Source organism: Mesoplodon mirus (genome assembly GCF_964341445.2).
Source record: "Mesoplodon mirus genome assembly, chromosome: 3".
NCBI classification, from domain to species: Eukaryota; Metazoa; Chordata; class Mammalia; order Artiodactyla; family Ziphiidae; genus Mesoplodon; species Mesoplodon mirus.
The window spans coordinates 62,283,650-62,301,808 of NC_138978.1; the positions used below are offsets into that span (position 1 = coordinate 62,283,650).

Genomic DNA, 18,159 nt, shown 5'->3' on the forward strand with positions numbered 1-18,159 from the left:
TGACTGCAACCTCAAAAGAGAAGCTCAGCCAGAGACTCCCAAGTTAAGCTGTACCCAGATCCCTGACCCAGAGAAATAGGGAGATAATACATGCTTATTGATTTATGCTGCTAAATTTCAGGATAATTTGTTATACCCAGCACTAATACAGCCAATACAGAGCAATTATTTAATTTCTATTACAGAGTAAATCATTTCCTTTATACTTGGAGCTAGGAGTCTGTCTGGGAACATTATTCCTGAAATACACAACAGACAACCAGATAACAGAAAACTCTGTCCTTGACCTTCACACCAAAACATAAATGAGCCAGTTAATCTACCCATGTCAGCCTACCATGGCTCCTCTAACTGTTGTAATTCTCCTTTCCTTGAATACATTCTTAGAATTAGGACTATGAAAGCCCAAACCTCAAGATATATACATTAGCTTTAGTCTCAGTTTTTAACCTCATAGCAAAGTTTCCTGCCCGATTCTCACACATTATATGGCATATTCCTCTCGTTATAGCACTTATCTTTCCTTATGGTATGTTTAAGTATCTTTCTCCCAACCACTTCTTCCCTAGTGCTTTATTCAATCTTGTATCTTCAGTACCTACTGCTTAACACATGGCTGAGACTTAATAAAGCTTGAATGAACAAATGTGTTACACAAGCAATGAATGAGTAAGCAAGTCAATAGGCAAGAGAATACGGATGTGGGAAGTACCACTTGAATGCTGTTATGAAGGTCCAGATGTGTCCATCAGCCATTACTTCTACCTAAAGTACTCTTCCACTTGCACCCACCCTCAACCCAACTCCTTGTCAGGGTTTTCACTATTTAACACTCACCTCAAAGATGTGTCTGCTCACCTCTACACACACACACACACACACACACACGTGTGTGTATGCGCACCAAGGCAGCCTTCCCTTTCTCTGCTCTGAAGCCTTTTCTTTATGCTCCCACAGCTCCTGGGTATACCTTGGTCACAGCACCTAGCACACTCTACTGTAATGACTGGTTATTTGCCTGTCAATTCCACTTAACTATAAGCCCCTTGAAGGACAGTGTCTTTACATGTAACCACATGTCCAGCCATCAATTTGGTATGTGGCCGTAGTGGGTACTCAAAAACAGTTTGAAATAATGGGTAAGAGACTGAATGAATTAGGGGTAGGGTGGAAACTCTACATTTTGAAAAATTATCTTAGCATAATCTGTTCCAGATAAAATGTCAACCAGGCACATATACTGCTCCAACTCCTAAACAGAGTAAAATCAATGTGATTGTGTATCAAGATAATTGTTGATACAGGAAAATTAGAATTGAAAACGTGCTTTAATCCATGGATAGGCCCTAGGCAGATCTGTCTTCAACACACCTTTTTCTCTTTCATTCTCCCCCCTGATCCTGCTTCAGTAAAAAACGTTCTCTTCCTTCTCAACTGAAGATTCCTTATACTGTCCTCAGATGCCACAAGTGGATCTTCCTCTCCAAAATCACCCAATAATCTTCTCCTCACAAAATGTTTATATGCCTCATGCCCTCAGAGTCTTGAATCATAATTGAGTAAGCTAGAAAAATAACCTGGTTTGTGGGAAAATGGGTGCTCGTGGGTTGGTATTCCCATTTTGACAGGTATATTTTTCTAAGACAATGGCTTCACTCAAAGCCCAGCCAGAAAAGACATTTGCAAAGATGGGACCTTTCAGAAACCCTCAAATCACTCCACTAGGATGAGCTCCCTCTCAGAACTAGAGAGGTGATGAAACTTGGTTAGGGCAGGGCTCTGGCCGCCTGACTTTGAATTCCAGCTCTTCCACTCTCTAGCCTTCTGACTTTGGGCAGTCTCACTGATGTCTGAGTTTTCTATGTGTAAAATGAAATAAGACCTACCTCTAGGAATTAAATGGGTTAATTCAGGTAGAGTACTCAGAAAAGTGTCTAGTAAGTAGAAAGCAGTCGATAATTGTCACTAGTAATACTATTATTTTATTGTTATTATAACTGGTTCTGAAAAGCCTGAAGAGAGAAATTCTCCAGGATAGGAGAGGGATGGGGAGAATGCACTTACTGATTTGGTTGTTCAGCTTGAATGCAATGTCCAGCTGCAGGATAAACAGCATGAACTGGAACCAAGGACTCATCTCCATGGAGGGGAGGGGAATGTGAACAGAAAACACAATGTCATTGGCTTCAATTTCCCTTGGAATCGCTTCCTCAATGTCTCGGATCTTGTCACACTGGTTGGGTCCCCAAGGCATTAACCATTTTGTCTTGTGATGGTTTTTACGGACATCCACGCATTTCACTGACATGTAGGACACTGCCGTTGTGGGTCCTGGAGCTGAAAAGAGAATATTTTCCTGTTTTAGAAGAATCATCCACGGAAGTGCCTATTTCTTTCTAATATTCTTTCCACTACTGTCCTCTCTCCATTTTTCACACCACCTTCTATAACTTGAGGTCATTAATACCAAGAGATCTCCCAAATCTGGGTGAGGATCCTTCAGTGACCTCCAGAGGCATCATAAAGCATCCCCAAGAGCCTTCCCATTGTTTTCAGTGACTGTTATTTATTGAAAGAATACATTTGTTTTCTTCAGTTTTGTTCAGTTCCTTCCTCATTCCAAACAAATGTCACAAAAATCAACTGTGCTTCACTTTCCACCTGCCTGAGGGCTTGGAGACCTCAGGGGCTTCACAGAACACAGTGTCTGAAGTCAGAAGACCTGGGTCTGAAGCCTGGTTGAATGACTTACTCTCAGGTAATTTTGGGTAAATTGGTTAAATCTATAGTAGCTTCAGGATCCTCAACTGAGAAATAAGACGGTTGGCTTCTAAAATTCAAGCAAGATGGCTGGTTTCTAAGATTCTTCTTAACTCTGAAATTCTACAACCCTGCTTTTGATTGAGAGAAAGAGTTTTTCTGACTTTGGGCCCCCATTTAATGTACCTATCAGAGGATGGAACCCAACCACTGACTGACACTTCAAGGATATACTAAAATACGATACATGCATTTCAAGAGGGATCATCAAATTTGAAATATATAACATTAACAACACAATTTTGTGATTATAAAATGGTCACATAATTATAACAGAAAATTTGCAAAATACAGAAATGTTGAAGTTCAAAACAACATTTACCCAAAATCCCACTAAAGAGAAGTAACCACTGTTGGAAAAATATCAAAGTATTATCTGTCTTTTCTATGAGTGTGTAACTAGATACAAATTTATAGAGGAATTAATTTGTATAACTTTAAAATACATACTAATATTAACACATATTGTTACAAAATAGGGTCATACCTATTTGTAGCTTCTTCTTTTTAATCACTTAGCAAAGTAGAGTAGAACAGTGGTAAATAACACAAGCTGTGAAGCCAACTTGCCTGGCTCTCTCATTTCTGGTTGTGTCATCATGAATCCAAGCTAGCAAAGTTTGGGGTGAATTTCTAAACCTGTCTGTGTATTAGTCTTGTTATATCTTAAATGACAAAAATAATAGCTTGAATGCAGTGTCCAGCTGCAGGATAAACAGCATGACCTGGAACCAAGGACTCATCTCCATGGAGGGGAGGGGACTGTGGACAGAAGACACAATGTCATTGGCTTCGATTTCCCTTGGAATCACTTCCTCAATGTCTCAGATCTTGTCACACTTTCTGAGTCATTGTATACATTAAACAAATTAACATATGAAAAGTATTCAGAACAGTGCTTGAAAGTACATGAAAAAATATAAAATTAATTTTAGCTATTATATTATAAACATTTTCTATGTAATTAAAATTTTTCAACTAGTGGTTGCAAAATAATCACACGATACACCCTTTTAATTTAGCTATAACCCCCCACCCCTTGTTTTGTAAAGGTTGTCTATAAATAAGAATAATTCTTTGCCTAATATGTTTTGTTAGTGATTTACCTCAACTTTTCCCTCTGCTGTCTCAATTTGTTTACGGCATATTTTAATACAGAGAAATCCCAGATTTCATGTACAATCACACTTTTATGTTCTTCCCATTCTTCTGTGTATAGAGAGACTTTCTAATCTCCAAATTCAACAAACTTTTACCTTCTAGTCATTTTTAACAATTTCATTTTTTAAATATTTAAATAGTTGATCCACCTGGAATTTGTTTTGATATAAGGGATGAGGTGAGAATCTAGCTTCATTTTTCTAAATATTTAAATTATTCTTTACTGAACAAACTCTCCTTTTTTGTTGCTTTATGACAGCACCTTTGTCTTATGTATACAAATAGATATTTCTGGACAATCTAGTCTATTTCCATGTGTTGGACTGTAAATTCATGGCCCAACACAACATGGTTTTAAGTCACGTAAACTGATGGTTTATATCAATATCTGATAGAGTAAAACCCCTCCCCCATGCCATTTCATGTTTATATTTTTTGCTGGGATCCGATTGAAATTACATTACATCTATAAATTAATGTGGACAGAGTCAGCATCCTTTCCTGACATTTAGTTTTCCCACCCAAGAACAGTGATCACTTCTTTATTAACTGCAGTCCATTTTAATATCTCTTTGAAAATTTTCATAGTTTTCTTCATGTAGACCCTTCTACTACAATATATTTTTAAATCTATTTATAAAACTTTTCTCTGAAAGTAGTGGAAGGAAAACATAAATCTGGTTTATGTGCATGGTTTAAATATGTTTAATTTTGCACATATGATACCTGACATGCAGTGCTTTCAGACCCTTTATGAACAGAAATCATCTCTTACTTGACAGAGATCAAATAGCAACTAGAGGAATATGTAAAGCAAGAGGAAAAGTCATTTATGACGCAAGAGTGTGTATTATTAATACTTTGCCCTACTTCTAGTGCTCAAATACACATTTTTCTAACCCTAAATATCAATCCTAACAGTAAATTTTGAGTAGTAAAATGTTATGTTCCCAGAAAGTTGGGATGATGCCTACTAAAACTTGCCAGAAAACACAGCACTGCTAAACTCTAGCTGAAAGTTCTTCAATGTAGTATCCTGAATACCACAACACAGAGCCACCACTAATCCAGGCCAGGGAAGTTTTTCTTTAAAACTCAAAACTGTATCATGAATACATTTTACACCTAATCCATCTAAAATCAGACATCTCACTTATTATTAGAAATATGAACCAATCAAACTTTGGTTAGCCTGACTCTGCTAAATAGCCCACCAACATTACAAAGACCAAATGGCACATTTAACTAAACTTCTTTTAATGTGGTTGGAGAATAAACAGGGAGACAAAAGTCACGAATTCTATTTTTGGCTAACATACTCAAACTGACTATTTGCTGCAGAAAATAGTTACTACATTTTAAAACTTCTATTCTTCCAAAATGAACCTAACCTTTTTTCATTTCTTTATTTTTTTTTTCCTTTTGAAAAACAAGTCTTTCCCTCCTTAGACCAAAATGAAAAATAACTATCTGAGTTCCCAGTTAACCTCCAAAACCACATTCCAAACTTAATAACAGAGAAGCTGAACACTTTACAGGCACAAAGGCTGCATTTTTAATGGACACGGTGAACGCCTGCCTTTGTAGCAGCCTGAATTATTTTCATTCTTTCATTAGTCTAGTGTTTCTTGCATAAAGAAGAAAATCCCAGGAATACTAATATTTTCATAAATATCATGGCAATGAACTTGGGAAGCCGCAAGTGCATCTCAAGCTGTTCTATAAGAATCACAAGTATTTTTCTTCACTTGAATAAATCTAGTCTAAAAAACCTTTTGTATAACTTTAAAAACCTGAAGATAATTCAACATTTTCCATTTCTAATAGTGCTCAAAAGGCAAAACCCTTGTATTATTTGAGAAAGTAAACAGACATTCTGTTATTCAAACATGGACAGTTAATGTTCCCTGAATAACATGTTTACAGTTTAAGACAGCTTCCTACTCCAGCTAAAAGTGAATTTCCAGGTGTTTCTTATGTAGAAAGCATATCAAAGTAAGCCAAAAACAAAGTCTATAGCTCTTAGCTCCTTGCCTACTATAGAAGGTGTTTTCATCAGCTATAGCCAACAATGTGACTACATAGATCACAAAGCAGTGGCTAAAATCAAAAGAACTTTGATTTCTGTCTTTAAATTTTTAAAAAGTGTGAGGGACTTTATTGTAAGAGAAGAGAATGAAATGGGAGAAGCTGAAATTATCTGTGACCTTTGAACAAGCCACAGTCAACTAACCAACAGTTATATGCAAGGAAGGCCTCAGTCGCCAGCATGGTTCTAGGGATTAATAGTTTGTGTACTTAAGAAGGAACTAGATGGATTCAGGTCAACAAACTGAGTCATGTTTGCTCAGGTGAAAGCTAAAAATAACCACTCCTCAGTATTCCTAGGATAGTAATGTAATATCACCCAGCTGCTTCAGCACATATTATAAATGTCCCTACTCTACCCATTCGTAGCACTTAGTTGAAAACAAGTGGCCCAAAGCTACTTCTACATCAGTACAATTTCATAGACAGAGCAGTTTGGCCCAAAATGAATATGCCCAGGCACTGTGGACTGGTTAGTTTATGGTAGGTTAACACAACTTTTGGAGTAGGCACAGAAGTTATAAAACACAAGTTACTCTTTGAAAACACCACCCCATTTTGAGGCCAGTTCTCTTTACCGTGTCAAACATAGGCCATTTTTTTTTCCTTTTTTTATCTGTATTTCAACACAGTATTTTTGGCCTCCGTCTCTCCACAATAGCAGAGAACTGTGAAATATGACACTACACAACATTTAAAGTGATGTGAAATCAATAAGACTTCTAATTCGAGGCTGTGAAAAACTGGACAAACACAACATGAAGCCTCTTTAAAAATTCAGTGACCCTTCAGTGACATACATCACTAAGGCTCATACTGCATTCACCAAATATGTCTTGAATACCTACTATGCACGAAGCACTGTTAGGTGCTTGAGGGAACCTAACAGACACCAGCCATGTGGAATGTAAAAATAATGGGGAAAACAGACAATACATAAATAATTACAGGAAAAAGTAAGTATAGTTGTGGTGATACTATATTTACCCTGACATTACCTGAGAAAGGGCCATAGTCAGATATTTGGAAGCCAGGAGAAATGAATTCACTAGAATGAGGCAAAAATTCCAGTCATCATTACAATGCAACCTTGAATAAAAATGTAAGTGAACAAATGACTAAACCTGTACTTCTTTTGGAAGAATATTCATTGACTCCAGTCAGCTTCCTGTTATGGCATCTCAAATGGCTGTCCAGTTTACAAATTACTATCTGGCCAACCACTACCGCTATCATGCTCAAAGCTGAGTCAACATCAAATCATTAGCCCCTACTCCCGCCAGAACCTTTAATTAGAGAGCTGGACAGAGACACAAGACTTGGTTGCCTCCTAGAAAAGTTAAAATAAAATTAAAACAACATGCTGACATGACACATGGTCTCCGTTTAAGCCAACACAGACTATTTATTTCTTTGCTTTATTACAAGTAAAGAAGTTTCCTTTAGCAGTTATCTAGGAGTATTACTATTATGCGGGCACTGTGCAAACTAAAGATAGAGACAAATGACAGTCCCAGACCCTGAGTTGCTCACAGTCGAGTGTGGGAGGGTGAGAAGTTGGCAGAGAAGTCCATCCTGATAGAAACGTGCCCTTACAGATGTTGCACAGGAGGCATCATTTGTGAAGGGGGCTGGGAGAGCTGCTTGCCCGAGGCCTGGACTTAGACTTCAAGGAGAGCAGGTGTTAGTTAGCCAGGTGGAAAAGGGGACAGGAGTAGGGAAGGCGCTGAAGAAGAGCATGTGCTGGGTCAGAGGCTATCTAGAAAACCACAATACAGTCGTTCTTCTGTATCCGTGGAGGATTGCTTCCACGGCCCCTATGGATACGAAATTCTGAGGATGCTCAAGTCCCTTCTGTAAAATGGCACTATATAGTCGGCCCTCCTGATCAGCAGATCAATCCCTGGCTGGTTGATCTGAGGATACCGAAGGCCAATCGTACGGTCTGTGTTTGAGCATCAAATTTTTTTTTTCTTTTGCGGTACGCGGGCCTCTCACTGTTGTGGCCTCTCCCATCGTGGAGCACAGGCTCTGGACGCGCAGGCTCAGCGGCCATGGCTCACGGGCCCAGCCGCTCCGCGGCATGTGGGATCTTCCCGGACTGGAGCTCGAACCTGCATCCCCTGCATTCGCAGGCAGACTCCCAACCACTGCGCCACCAGGGAAGCCCTTGAGCATCAAATTTAAGAAGAGATCATTTACTAGGTGAAAATGCTGCACAGCCCTAACCTTGTTACAGCCCTTTGCTTTCTCTGACCAGGGGTCTAGTTCTCTAGGGGGCCCTGGCTTCTGTTCCCAACAGTCTCAGCTTCACTTTGTACAGCGACATGAAGAGATCCACAAATAACAAAGAACTTTTATTTGGGGGAATCTTTCCTTCTAAGACACTGTTGGTATCTTATAGGTAGCCACAAGGCCAGACATGAGCAACACGGTGCCCCGGAAGGAAGGGAGAAGGCAATGGGGTCTCCAAAGAGCCTGTGCAGTCTCCATTATCAGAATAGACTTCACCTAAATTAGAGGAAGACTGTCTTCCTTGCAACCGAAATGATATTTCAGGATTAATGTGCTTTGGGCTCCAAGGGGAAGGAATGTGGAAAACAGACCAATTAAAAGGGTAATTCATGTTTACAAGCATTAATAACCAGAACCTCTCTAATTGAAAAAGTAACGATTTTAATTAAAAATGGTCAAACATTTCAGAAATATTTTAGAGAATTTTATTTTTATAATAGCATCTTAGCTAACAAAAATGAAAAAACAAAACTATACACACTGATTTAAAAACACAATCATTTCATGATGTATGTAAGTCAAATCATTATCCTGTACCCCTTAAACTTATACAGTGCTGTATGTCAACTATATCTCAATAAAACTGGAAGAAAAACATTTAAAAAAATAAAAACACACCCTTACAATTAATGAAATGAAACAAAGCTGAGTAGACTCCCATTAATTATATGATCTAATAATGAATATATAATAATTGACAGAATAACCCAACCAGTATAAGATTGTCCCTAGAAAAAAATGCTGTAACAGTACTTATTCAAAATTTGTTTTAATGTCAAACATAAATGAAGAGTTAGATCTGTAAATTAACATCTTGAAAGTTAAATCACTTGCTTCCTGTCTTCATAGATTTTATGGTCTGGGAAATCTTTGCTGTCTGATTTGATCCCATTTAACTATAAGATTTCTACACATTTTGTACCCTATTATATTCCAGGAAAATTGTTTTAATTGTCTGAATGAAAGAAATTATATTAATACTTCATATAAAAGTTTACAAAATATCCAAGCTGTAAGCAACTATCCCTGAGACCAGGTCATTTTCTCTTCTGGAATGAAATGTGATATATAATGTTATAAATTTGGGGACTTAACATTTAAATCTGGAGAAATTTTTAAACTGTCATGAAATATATGCAATAAGTCTGATCCAGGTAAACTATAGAACTGTTTAAACAAAGTACATTATTTATATTCTTACAATTATTTACTTTCTTGAAAGTGTTATACTTCTTTGTTGTAGAAAATGGTGCACTTATATAAGAGTTCATTACTCTTATTTTTCATTATTTTGTTTTTGCTAATTAATAAAAATTTAAGGTGTTATTTCCTTTAATTTCATTCCTATTTCTTAAAATAACTTATTAAGCTGTTTATATAGGTGTAAAAAATATGTGACAGAATTATATTTAGAAGAGAGATGTATTAAAATATTAAAGTGAAAATAAATAAATAAATAAATAAAAACACAGACAATTGCTAGCAGATACTTTCTACTGACTCAAGAGGGAGGTTGATTTAACTCTTGAAATCTCTCTGACCCGTATAAACATGAATAATTGGTTTATTTTTTACAATTTAATTTGTTTATTTGTTCTCTACTTTGTTCCCTAAAAGATTCTGGATACTAGGAAGAGAATATTAGACTTTATTTTTTAAAAAGAGTTGAGGCTGATTTAAAAGCATGGAATTAATGTTTGGGGCACTAAGAATTACTTGGCCTATGTCTGTATCTATGAAAGTAGAGAATAAAAGCAATAGCTGGATAATGTAAGCCCCACAGCTTTCACCTGAACTACAAAGCTAAATGGCTCAATATCCATTTCACTTTGTAATATAAAGAAAACTTCCATTTCCTGGCTATGAACGGTATGTATAAGATGTTCATCATGGATGGTATGTATAAGATGTTCATAAGGGGCTTCCCTGGTGGTGCAGTGGTTGAGAGTCCGCCTGCCGATGCAGGGGACACGGGTTCGTGCCCCAGTCTGGGAAGATCCCACATGCCGCGGAGCGGCTGGGCCCGTGAGCCATGGCCGCTGAGCCTGCGCATCCGGAGCCTGTGCTCCACAACGGGAGAGACCACAAGAGTGAGAGGCCCGCGTACCAAAAAAAAAAAAAAAAAAAAAAAAAAAAAGATGTTCATAAAAGATTATATACTCAAATTGGTTCTAAGCTTTGACTATCTGAATGTCTATGCTTGCTTAAATGAGAATTTATATGAAAGGCATTGGGCCTCTAAGGCCCTTGGACAATTCCAGGGTTTGCTTAGAATTTTTTGATTCCCTCCCAAGGAAGGGGATGGGGAAAAGAGGGGCAGAGGAACATAGGTGGCCACAGAAACCAAGGAGAACAGATGAATACCTGTTATTTATATAACTACAAGTTTTATTCAAACCACCCCCCAAACACTCATTTAACATAAAGGAATCTTCAGCTAAGTTTAAAAATTAGTTTTTAAATGTATTAAATTGAATTCCCTCAGAGATTGCACCTGCCTTTCTTAAGCTCAGAAACTTTCTACCTTAATTCTAGTTAAAAGGATACATGTGGGGACTTCCCTGGTGGCGCAGTGGTTGAGAATCTGCCTGCCAATGCAGGGGACGCAGGTTCAAGCCCTGGTCTGGGAGGATCCCACATGCCGCGGAGCAACTAGGCCCGTGAGCCACAACTACTGAGCCTGCGCGTCTGGAGCTTGTGCTCCGCAACAAGAGAGGCCGCGACAGTGAGAGGCCCGCGCGCCGCGATGAGGAGTGGTCCCCACTTGCCACAACTAGAGAAAGCCCTCGCACAGAAGCGAAGACCCAACACAGCAAAAATAAATAAATTTAAAAAAAAGAAAGCTTTAAAAAAAAAAAAAAGGATACATGTGGGATATACTATACAACTGAAGTAGCCACATCATATTATCTGGTTGAGTTGAGAGGTTTTAGACAACTAGCAATTCCTTAACCAATTCTGCTTACTGTTCCCTCCAGGTCAGTTCCTAAAAAGATTTCTTAGTATCTACCACAGCATATACCTAAGTTTTAGAATGCCTCATAATAATGACCACTTCAAAACTTTTCAGCTAAAGGAAGTGTAAATACTTGTGTTAAACTGAGTGCTTCAGAATTAACTGACTCAGTCTGTTAATTCCTTTACATAAATTGCTCTGAAGGTGTAATGGTCAGACACTCACTCTACCTCTGCCATTGACTTTGAAGATAAAATTCTCCTATATTTCAACCATACCAATTAAATCTTACTACATTACTAACTAAAGTATTATTTCACGATTCAATCTCAGTCACTAGAGAACCAAAAGTGGGTGTGCAGGGCCAAGATCTGGAGAAGTAATTTTCAGAATTATCCTAGCTATGCCCCAGTGGGCGTAACGGGGTACATTAAGTGACGTGCAATTCATTCTTGCCAGCCGTTTTCAGTAAGTAGTAGTTAATTATGCTAACATCTGTTCTAAGAAAGCTAAATTTTTAAACACAGCAGAACATTCCTCTACACTAACCTACCACCACCAAAACACACAAACACACACACACCCCACATAGCAGAGATGAATGCAAAGTAATTTGTACTGTACACACACAAGTCAAACACGTATTTTAAAACAGTTCCCTACAACATAAACTTATGAATAAATGACAGACATTTTGACAGGAAAGGTCCAGAAATTGTAGCAAACACTTGTGTAATTCATTCCTTCCTTAAAAAATATTGAAAAATAGTGTATGTTTACATCTTAGGCTGATGAGGATTTTAAATGCTTAGCCTACAACCTCAATTGTTCTGGAGCCAAAGATGCAACAGCTTTGAGGAATAGAAGAATTACTCTACATTTGTCAGAATCTACACAGCAAACATGAAGCGCCACTTGGCTTCCATTACTTGTCTGGCTTGGATCCTGTGGAATTGAGGAGCGCTGGAACCAAAAGGAAAAAAATTACTGTGCTTCGGGACACAGAGCCAAATTCTTACATAGTATTTGAAATGCTGTGGTAAACATGAAGTTACTTTAGGCTCAAGATTAATGCCAGTTTTTTTTCCCTCTTTTTGAAAAAATAATAAAATGCACATAAAGAGCCCTGCCAGAGTGTTAGCACATAAAATCTGCCAACCATTAGACGTGCTAATTGGGGGAGCAATCCTGAATTCAGATTAAAAAAACTGACCCTCAACTTTGGTGTCTGGCAATGAACAGAGATTAAATTAAGAAGCTTGACAGGTACATCAAATATTTCTAACCTCTAGCTCTGAAAAATACCTACAATGACTGTTTCTCCGTCGCTTCAAAAAGACTCAAAACACTAGAAACTACACACGAAGTGAACACAAAAGTCCTCCACAGAAAAAGCAAACAGCTCATCTGTTGACACTATTGCTCATCGCTCAGCAAACCAGTCATCTGGGCTGAATTTCTGACTTGGTGCCAGTGCGTCAAAATCAGCCACCATTCAGCCAAAAGGCTGTGGAATGCAGCCAAGACCACCTATGGAAAGTGAATTATAGCATCTTATAATTTACTACCTTGGCTATGATCTCATAAACCCAGCATGGAGGGTGAACAAGCTTTTGTGTGGAAAATCTCTCAGAGCCCCTGTAGAGGCCCCCAAAACTGCTCCTGGCAGCTATGTGGGTAGGGAAGACACAAAGGTGGCCACCTGGCTCTATGAACCAGCAAGCTCACCACTGGCACACCTTTGGAGTGAAACTTTAGGGTTAGAAAACCCCCAAATTAAATCTTCTAGGAGAAATAGCTGCTTTGTTCTGAAGTACCTATTACATTCTACAATAATTTCACATGTTTATTACCTATAATTTATTATTATCAGACATGTATTATTTATAAAGTATGGATATTCTACTTTTATCAATATTATCAATGTTAATAATAAACATGAGGGCTTCCCTGGTGGTGCAGTGGTTGAAAGTCTGCCTGCCGATGCAGGGGACACGGGTTCGTGCCCCGGTCGGGAAGATCCCACATGCCGCGGAGCGGCTGGGCCCGTGAGCCATGGCCGCTGAGCCTGCGTGTCCGGAGCCTGTGCTCCACAACGGGAGAGGCCACAACAGTGAGAGGCCCGTGTATCGCAAAAATAATAATAATAATAATAATAATAATAATAATAGACATGAACACTAATATGTGAACTGCACGTTGCATTTTACAAAGCACTTTCAGACACTTGGATCATCTAATCCTCATAGGAAACAGGTGAAGTTGTTATTATAATGGTCCACACTGCATATGCGGAAGATTGGTGGCTTTGTCCCACCAGTAAGTGGCAGAGCTGGGACTAGAACCCTGGTCTCACTTCACATCTGCTGCTCCTTCCAATACACCACATTGCCTCAATTGCCAGTTTACTCATTAGCCTTTACCTGTTTACTATGAGGGTTTGAAGCCAATATTAAAATTGTGGGAGCACGTTTAGATACCACTCTTTAGCATTATTCCCTGGAAACTGAGGTTCACAAAGGGAGGACTTAACAATTATTTACCCTATACCAGCACTGCCTTGAAGGGATCAAGGCCTGCATGGTGGAGAGAAAAATAGGAGACAAAATGAGATAAAATATTCACATCTTAGACTTAAGTGTATATAATTAATGGCTGCAAATTTGAAGATTTTATAACAAAATCTATATTCCTAAGAACATATATAGGGAAATTTTTGGCCATTTCATTAACATCCCCTACACAAGTCATTTGCTTTTAAAGGCATCAAATCCTACTTCTGAGATCAAATCTACAAAACAGCTCAGACAGAAACCTGGGCAAAAGAATCTTCTGCGGCATTATGATCTATTTACCTAGCAGCTCTAAATGAGATTTTCTCTGTGGTCCAATGAATTACATATGAAAGTTCACAAAAGAGTAGCAAAGAAAAGCAATGGAAGACTTCTGGTGTTGAAGGAACTGTGGAGCACAGGATGGTATCAGAAGTCTTGAGATGACACATGGAGCTTCTGAATGGTGACAGGCAAATGCAATTGTGACTGGAGGGAAGAGCTAGTTAGGAGGAAGAATTTGTGGGCCCTGTTGGTTAACCTAGGACATGAGTGAGAGGGAGAAGTCAAGGATGTCCAAGTTCCTTGCATGGGCAGAAGATGGCTGGCAATGTCATTTTCTAGGAGAGGAATCAAAGGAAAATGAGTGATATGTCATATGACAGGCAGAATATAAAGAAGCTGGGGGTGTAGAGCTTGTTAAATTAAAGAGCTCAGTCTGTATGATGCAGGGGGTGTTACAGATAAAAGGTCAAATACATGAATGACTAAGATTTGGAAGAGGAGTTAGATTTATTCTAGGTGGTTCCAATGCTGCAAGTCCTAAGGAAGGAAATCTGAGAGCAATAGAAATCAGATGGTCCGAAGTTAACCTGACCAGTTGAAGACAATGAGTTACTCATACCTGTGTTGAGTACAAATGCTCCTGCTAGAAACACTTGGTAAGTGCAAAGAGCGCAGAGGACATTTGAGCACTGATGGGGATGGAAAGACAGCCTTTAGGGCCTTCTCCATCATTATATTCTATGAGCACCCTTCAGACATTTAGAGCTTCAACTCTGGGCCACAAATTGGTCTGCTATCCTGAATTACTACAAGTTTGAGGATAAGAACCTTGGCAGAATGAATTATCAATTATCATAAATTATCAATGAATCAGGATTGTGGAGTTCTAGTACTGGATATGCCACTAAGCAGGCAAAGTATTCAACCAATCTTTGGGCCCCAGTTCTCTCAACTGTAAAGGGCAGTATTTTAACTGCTAGACATTCCTAACTTAGAAATTCTTCGACTCTAAAGGGAATTTATATGTTCTATGTTATGGTGAAAGCCATCCTTTTTTTTTTTTTTTTTTTGCCGTATGTGGGCCTCTCACTGTTGTGGCCTCTCCTGTTGCGGAGCACAGGCTCCAGACGCGCAGGCTCAGCAGCCATGGCTCACGGGCCCAGCGGCTCCACGGCATGTGGGATCTTCCCGAACGGGGGCAAGAACCCGTGTCCCCTGCATCGGCAGGTGGACTCTCAACCACTGCACCACCAGGGAAGCCCTGAAAGTCATTCTTTTAAGGTTGAAAAATAGCCTTTTAAATTAGGATCAATATATATGCCAACACTACAGGCTGACATGCCTTGCCCATCTAGCCCCTTCTCCCCTCATTTTCCTTGTATTTTCACATCTGTTAGAGGAAAAGACTGTAATCTCCTACTCTTCTCTGCTGCTTATTGAGGCCGAAATGGGCTCTGGGTGTTTTCTATCTTCCAACAACTGCTGACATCAACAAATTATTCCAGAAAGGAAAGGCAAGCTAGAGCCAACTGTATATGTAAAATTTCATACTGATATATTCAGCACGATGAAATATACCCCTGTAATACATAGTATGGGAAGGTGGTCCAACCTAATCATAATGAAAACGTTTAGGGAAAAAAACCCAAAACTCCATTCCAGCTTCCAGCCAATGGCCCATACACTTGCAGTATAACAACACAAAGACATTCCAACACAATGAAATAATCTGGAGTATGTCCAACCTCTATTTTTCAGGTTGATAGAAATAGGCTCAACAGAGCTGAGTCTATTATTCAGAAGAAATGGAAGTCATGGCAAACACTGCCCTAAGCCAAAAGATCATGGACAAAATTTGCTAACGAGACATCAATTCATAACATTCATTCAGATTTTCATTTAAACTGCTGGGTTCTTAATATATTTCAAAATTTACCCTCTATAAAAAATGTTCCATAAGAGAAAATGACAATTACAGTGCAGCAAGGGAAATGCTTTCACCGAAAATGTTCTTTAGGTTGCTGTAGGCATCTACAAAAACAGAACAAGAGAAATTAAAAGCAAGGGCTCTAGACTCAGAAAAACTTGGGATCAAATCTAACTCTGTTTCTTACTAGTAATGTAGTTGGGAAATTTTCATGGCCTTACAAAATGCCGGTTTCTCCTTTGGAAAAGTTTACTATGAGTACCCACCTCATAAGTTTGTTGTAAAGATAAAATAATTAGTAAAAAGAGCCTATCACAATACCTTGCACATAGTAAGGCCTTAATGAATGTTAACTACTGATAATAAGAAAGCTGCCAGCAGATGGAGAAGAATAATCTGGTGGGAGATGGTGATATGCTCCTTGCTCTCTATCCTGTCTCCCCCTCCCTCCCCCAAGGGATGTGTTTATCTAAACATTCAAGGAACTAGAGGGTCTGAATCTTGGTTCATTAAAAACAGAGGTTCTCAGCAATCGGAGATGATTCTATCAGAATTTTAACTTGAACATCTAAGACGTCTTTCCCTAAGAAACATCCCAGGGATATCCTAAGTAGCCTGTTGTTTGAACACAGAATTAGCTCTTAATTTTCTCCTCAGTGAAATGGGCTTAATAACATCTTTTTTCAGTTATTTCCATAAATTATTAGAAAATAACTATAGCCAAAAGTATTAATGTGGGTCTTCCCTACTCCATCGCCTCCTCCCTGCAGATAGAGAGAATGCTGGGTTTGCTTGCTCTGTTGCAGGCCCTCACCAGCCCCCAACAAGGGTTCAACTTATTGCTAAATGGATTCTTTGAGTTTTCATGATACACAATCAAGAGAAAAGGGACAAGTGGAAGAGATGGGCTTGGGCTGGGGGTGGGGGGGATTTTACCAGAGGAGGTTTTAGGGGTATTTTGGAAGAGAGAAGTTAGAAGCATCGAAGAAAAGGGGGATTTCCAGAAGTAGTGCTACAGATTATACGTCTTCTTTACCGTGTTTCACAGTATGAATAGAGAACTGAAGTTACTATATTACTTTAATTCACTTTGGGGGGATTGCCTATTTCTTTGACAGAATCACTACTTCAAGATGGCTCTATTAGGCTAGTCATGTCTTTACATGGGGGCAACACAAACAAAATAGATTAACAGGTGCAAAAACGTCATCCAAACCTTTGGCAGGACTTATTTAATCAGCACATGACACTGGGAAGATGGAAAGGATTAACATTTTAGAAAAGGCAAGTTAGGATTATGGGGCTGACCATATGAGGTTAGAGCTACACCTACACTATATCATCATTTATTTATTTATTTATTTATTTATTTATTTAATTTTTGTGGTACGCAGGCCTCTCACTGTTGTGGCCTCTCCCACTGCGGAGCACAGGCTCTGGACGTGCAGGCTCAGCGGCCATGGCTCATGGGCCCAGCCGCTCCGCGGCATGTGGGATCTTCCCGGACCGGGTCATGAACCCGCGTCCCCTGCACCGGCAGGCAGACTCTCAACCACTGCGCCACCAGGGAAGCCCTATCATCATTTTATTTCAATATTTTGTTCAAAGCCTGGGCTCTTTTTTTTTTTTTTTTTTTTTTTTCCTTTTTGCGGTATGCGGGCCTCTCACTGTTGTGGCCTCTCCCGTTGCGGAGCACAGGCCCCGGATGCGCAGGCCCAGCGGCCATGGCTCACGGGCCCAGCCGCTCCGCGGCATATGGGATCCTCCCAGACCGGGGCACGAACCCGTATCCCCTGCATCGGCAGGCGGACTCTCAACCACTGCGCCACCAGGGAGGCCCAAAGCCTGGGCTCTTTACAATCAGAGAGCTGCACATGCCTATTCCCTCTTAATACTCCTGGCTACCCTGCCGCCATCCCTCTACCCCAGGGTTTCTCAACCCCGGCACTGTTGACATTTGGGGCTGGATAAATGTGGAGGCTCTTCTGGGCACTACAGGGTATTTGGCAGCAGCCCTGGCTTCTGTTCACTAGTTGCCAGGAGCATCTTCTCTCCTCCGCCCGAATGTAGTGCAA

General features: G+C 39.5%; 1 protein-coding gene across 4 annotated transcripts in view; it reads right to left on the reverse strand.

Moving 5' to 3' along the window:
- WLS (Wnt ligand secretion mediator) overlaps window positions 1–18,159 on the reverse strand; it is a 106,157-nt gene that overhangs the window by 65,075 nt on the left and 22,923 nt on the right. For all 4 annotated transcript variants that reach the window (XM_082612404.1, XM_082612405.1, XM_082612406.1 and 1 more), the window contains exon 2: window positions 2,065–2,337. In XM_082612404.1, the coding sequence (XP_082468530.1) occupies window positions 2,065–2,337 (273 nt within the window). The remainder of the gene's footprint in view (window positions 1–2,064; window positions 2,338–18,159) is intronic.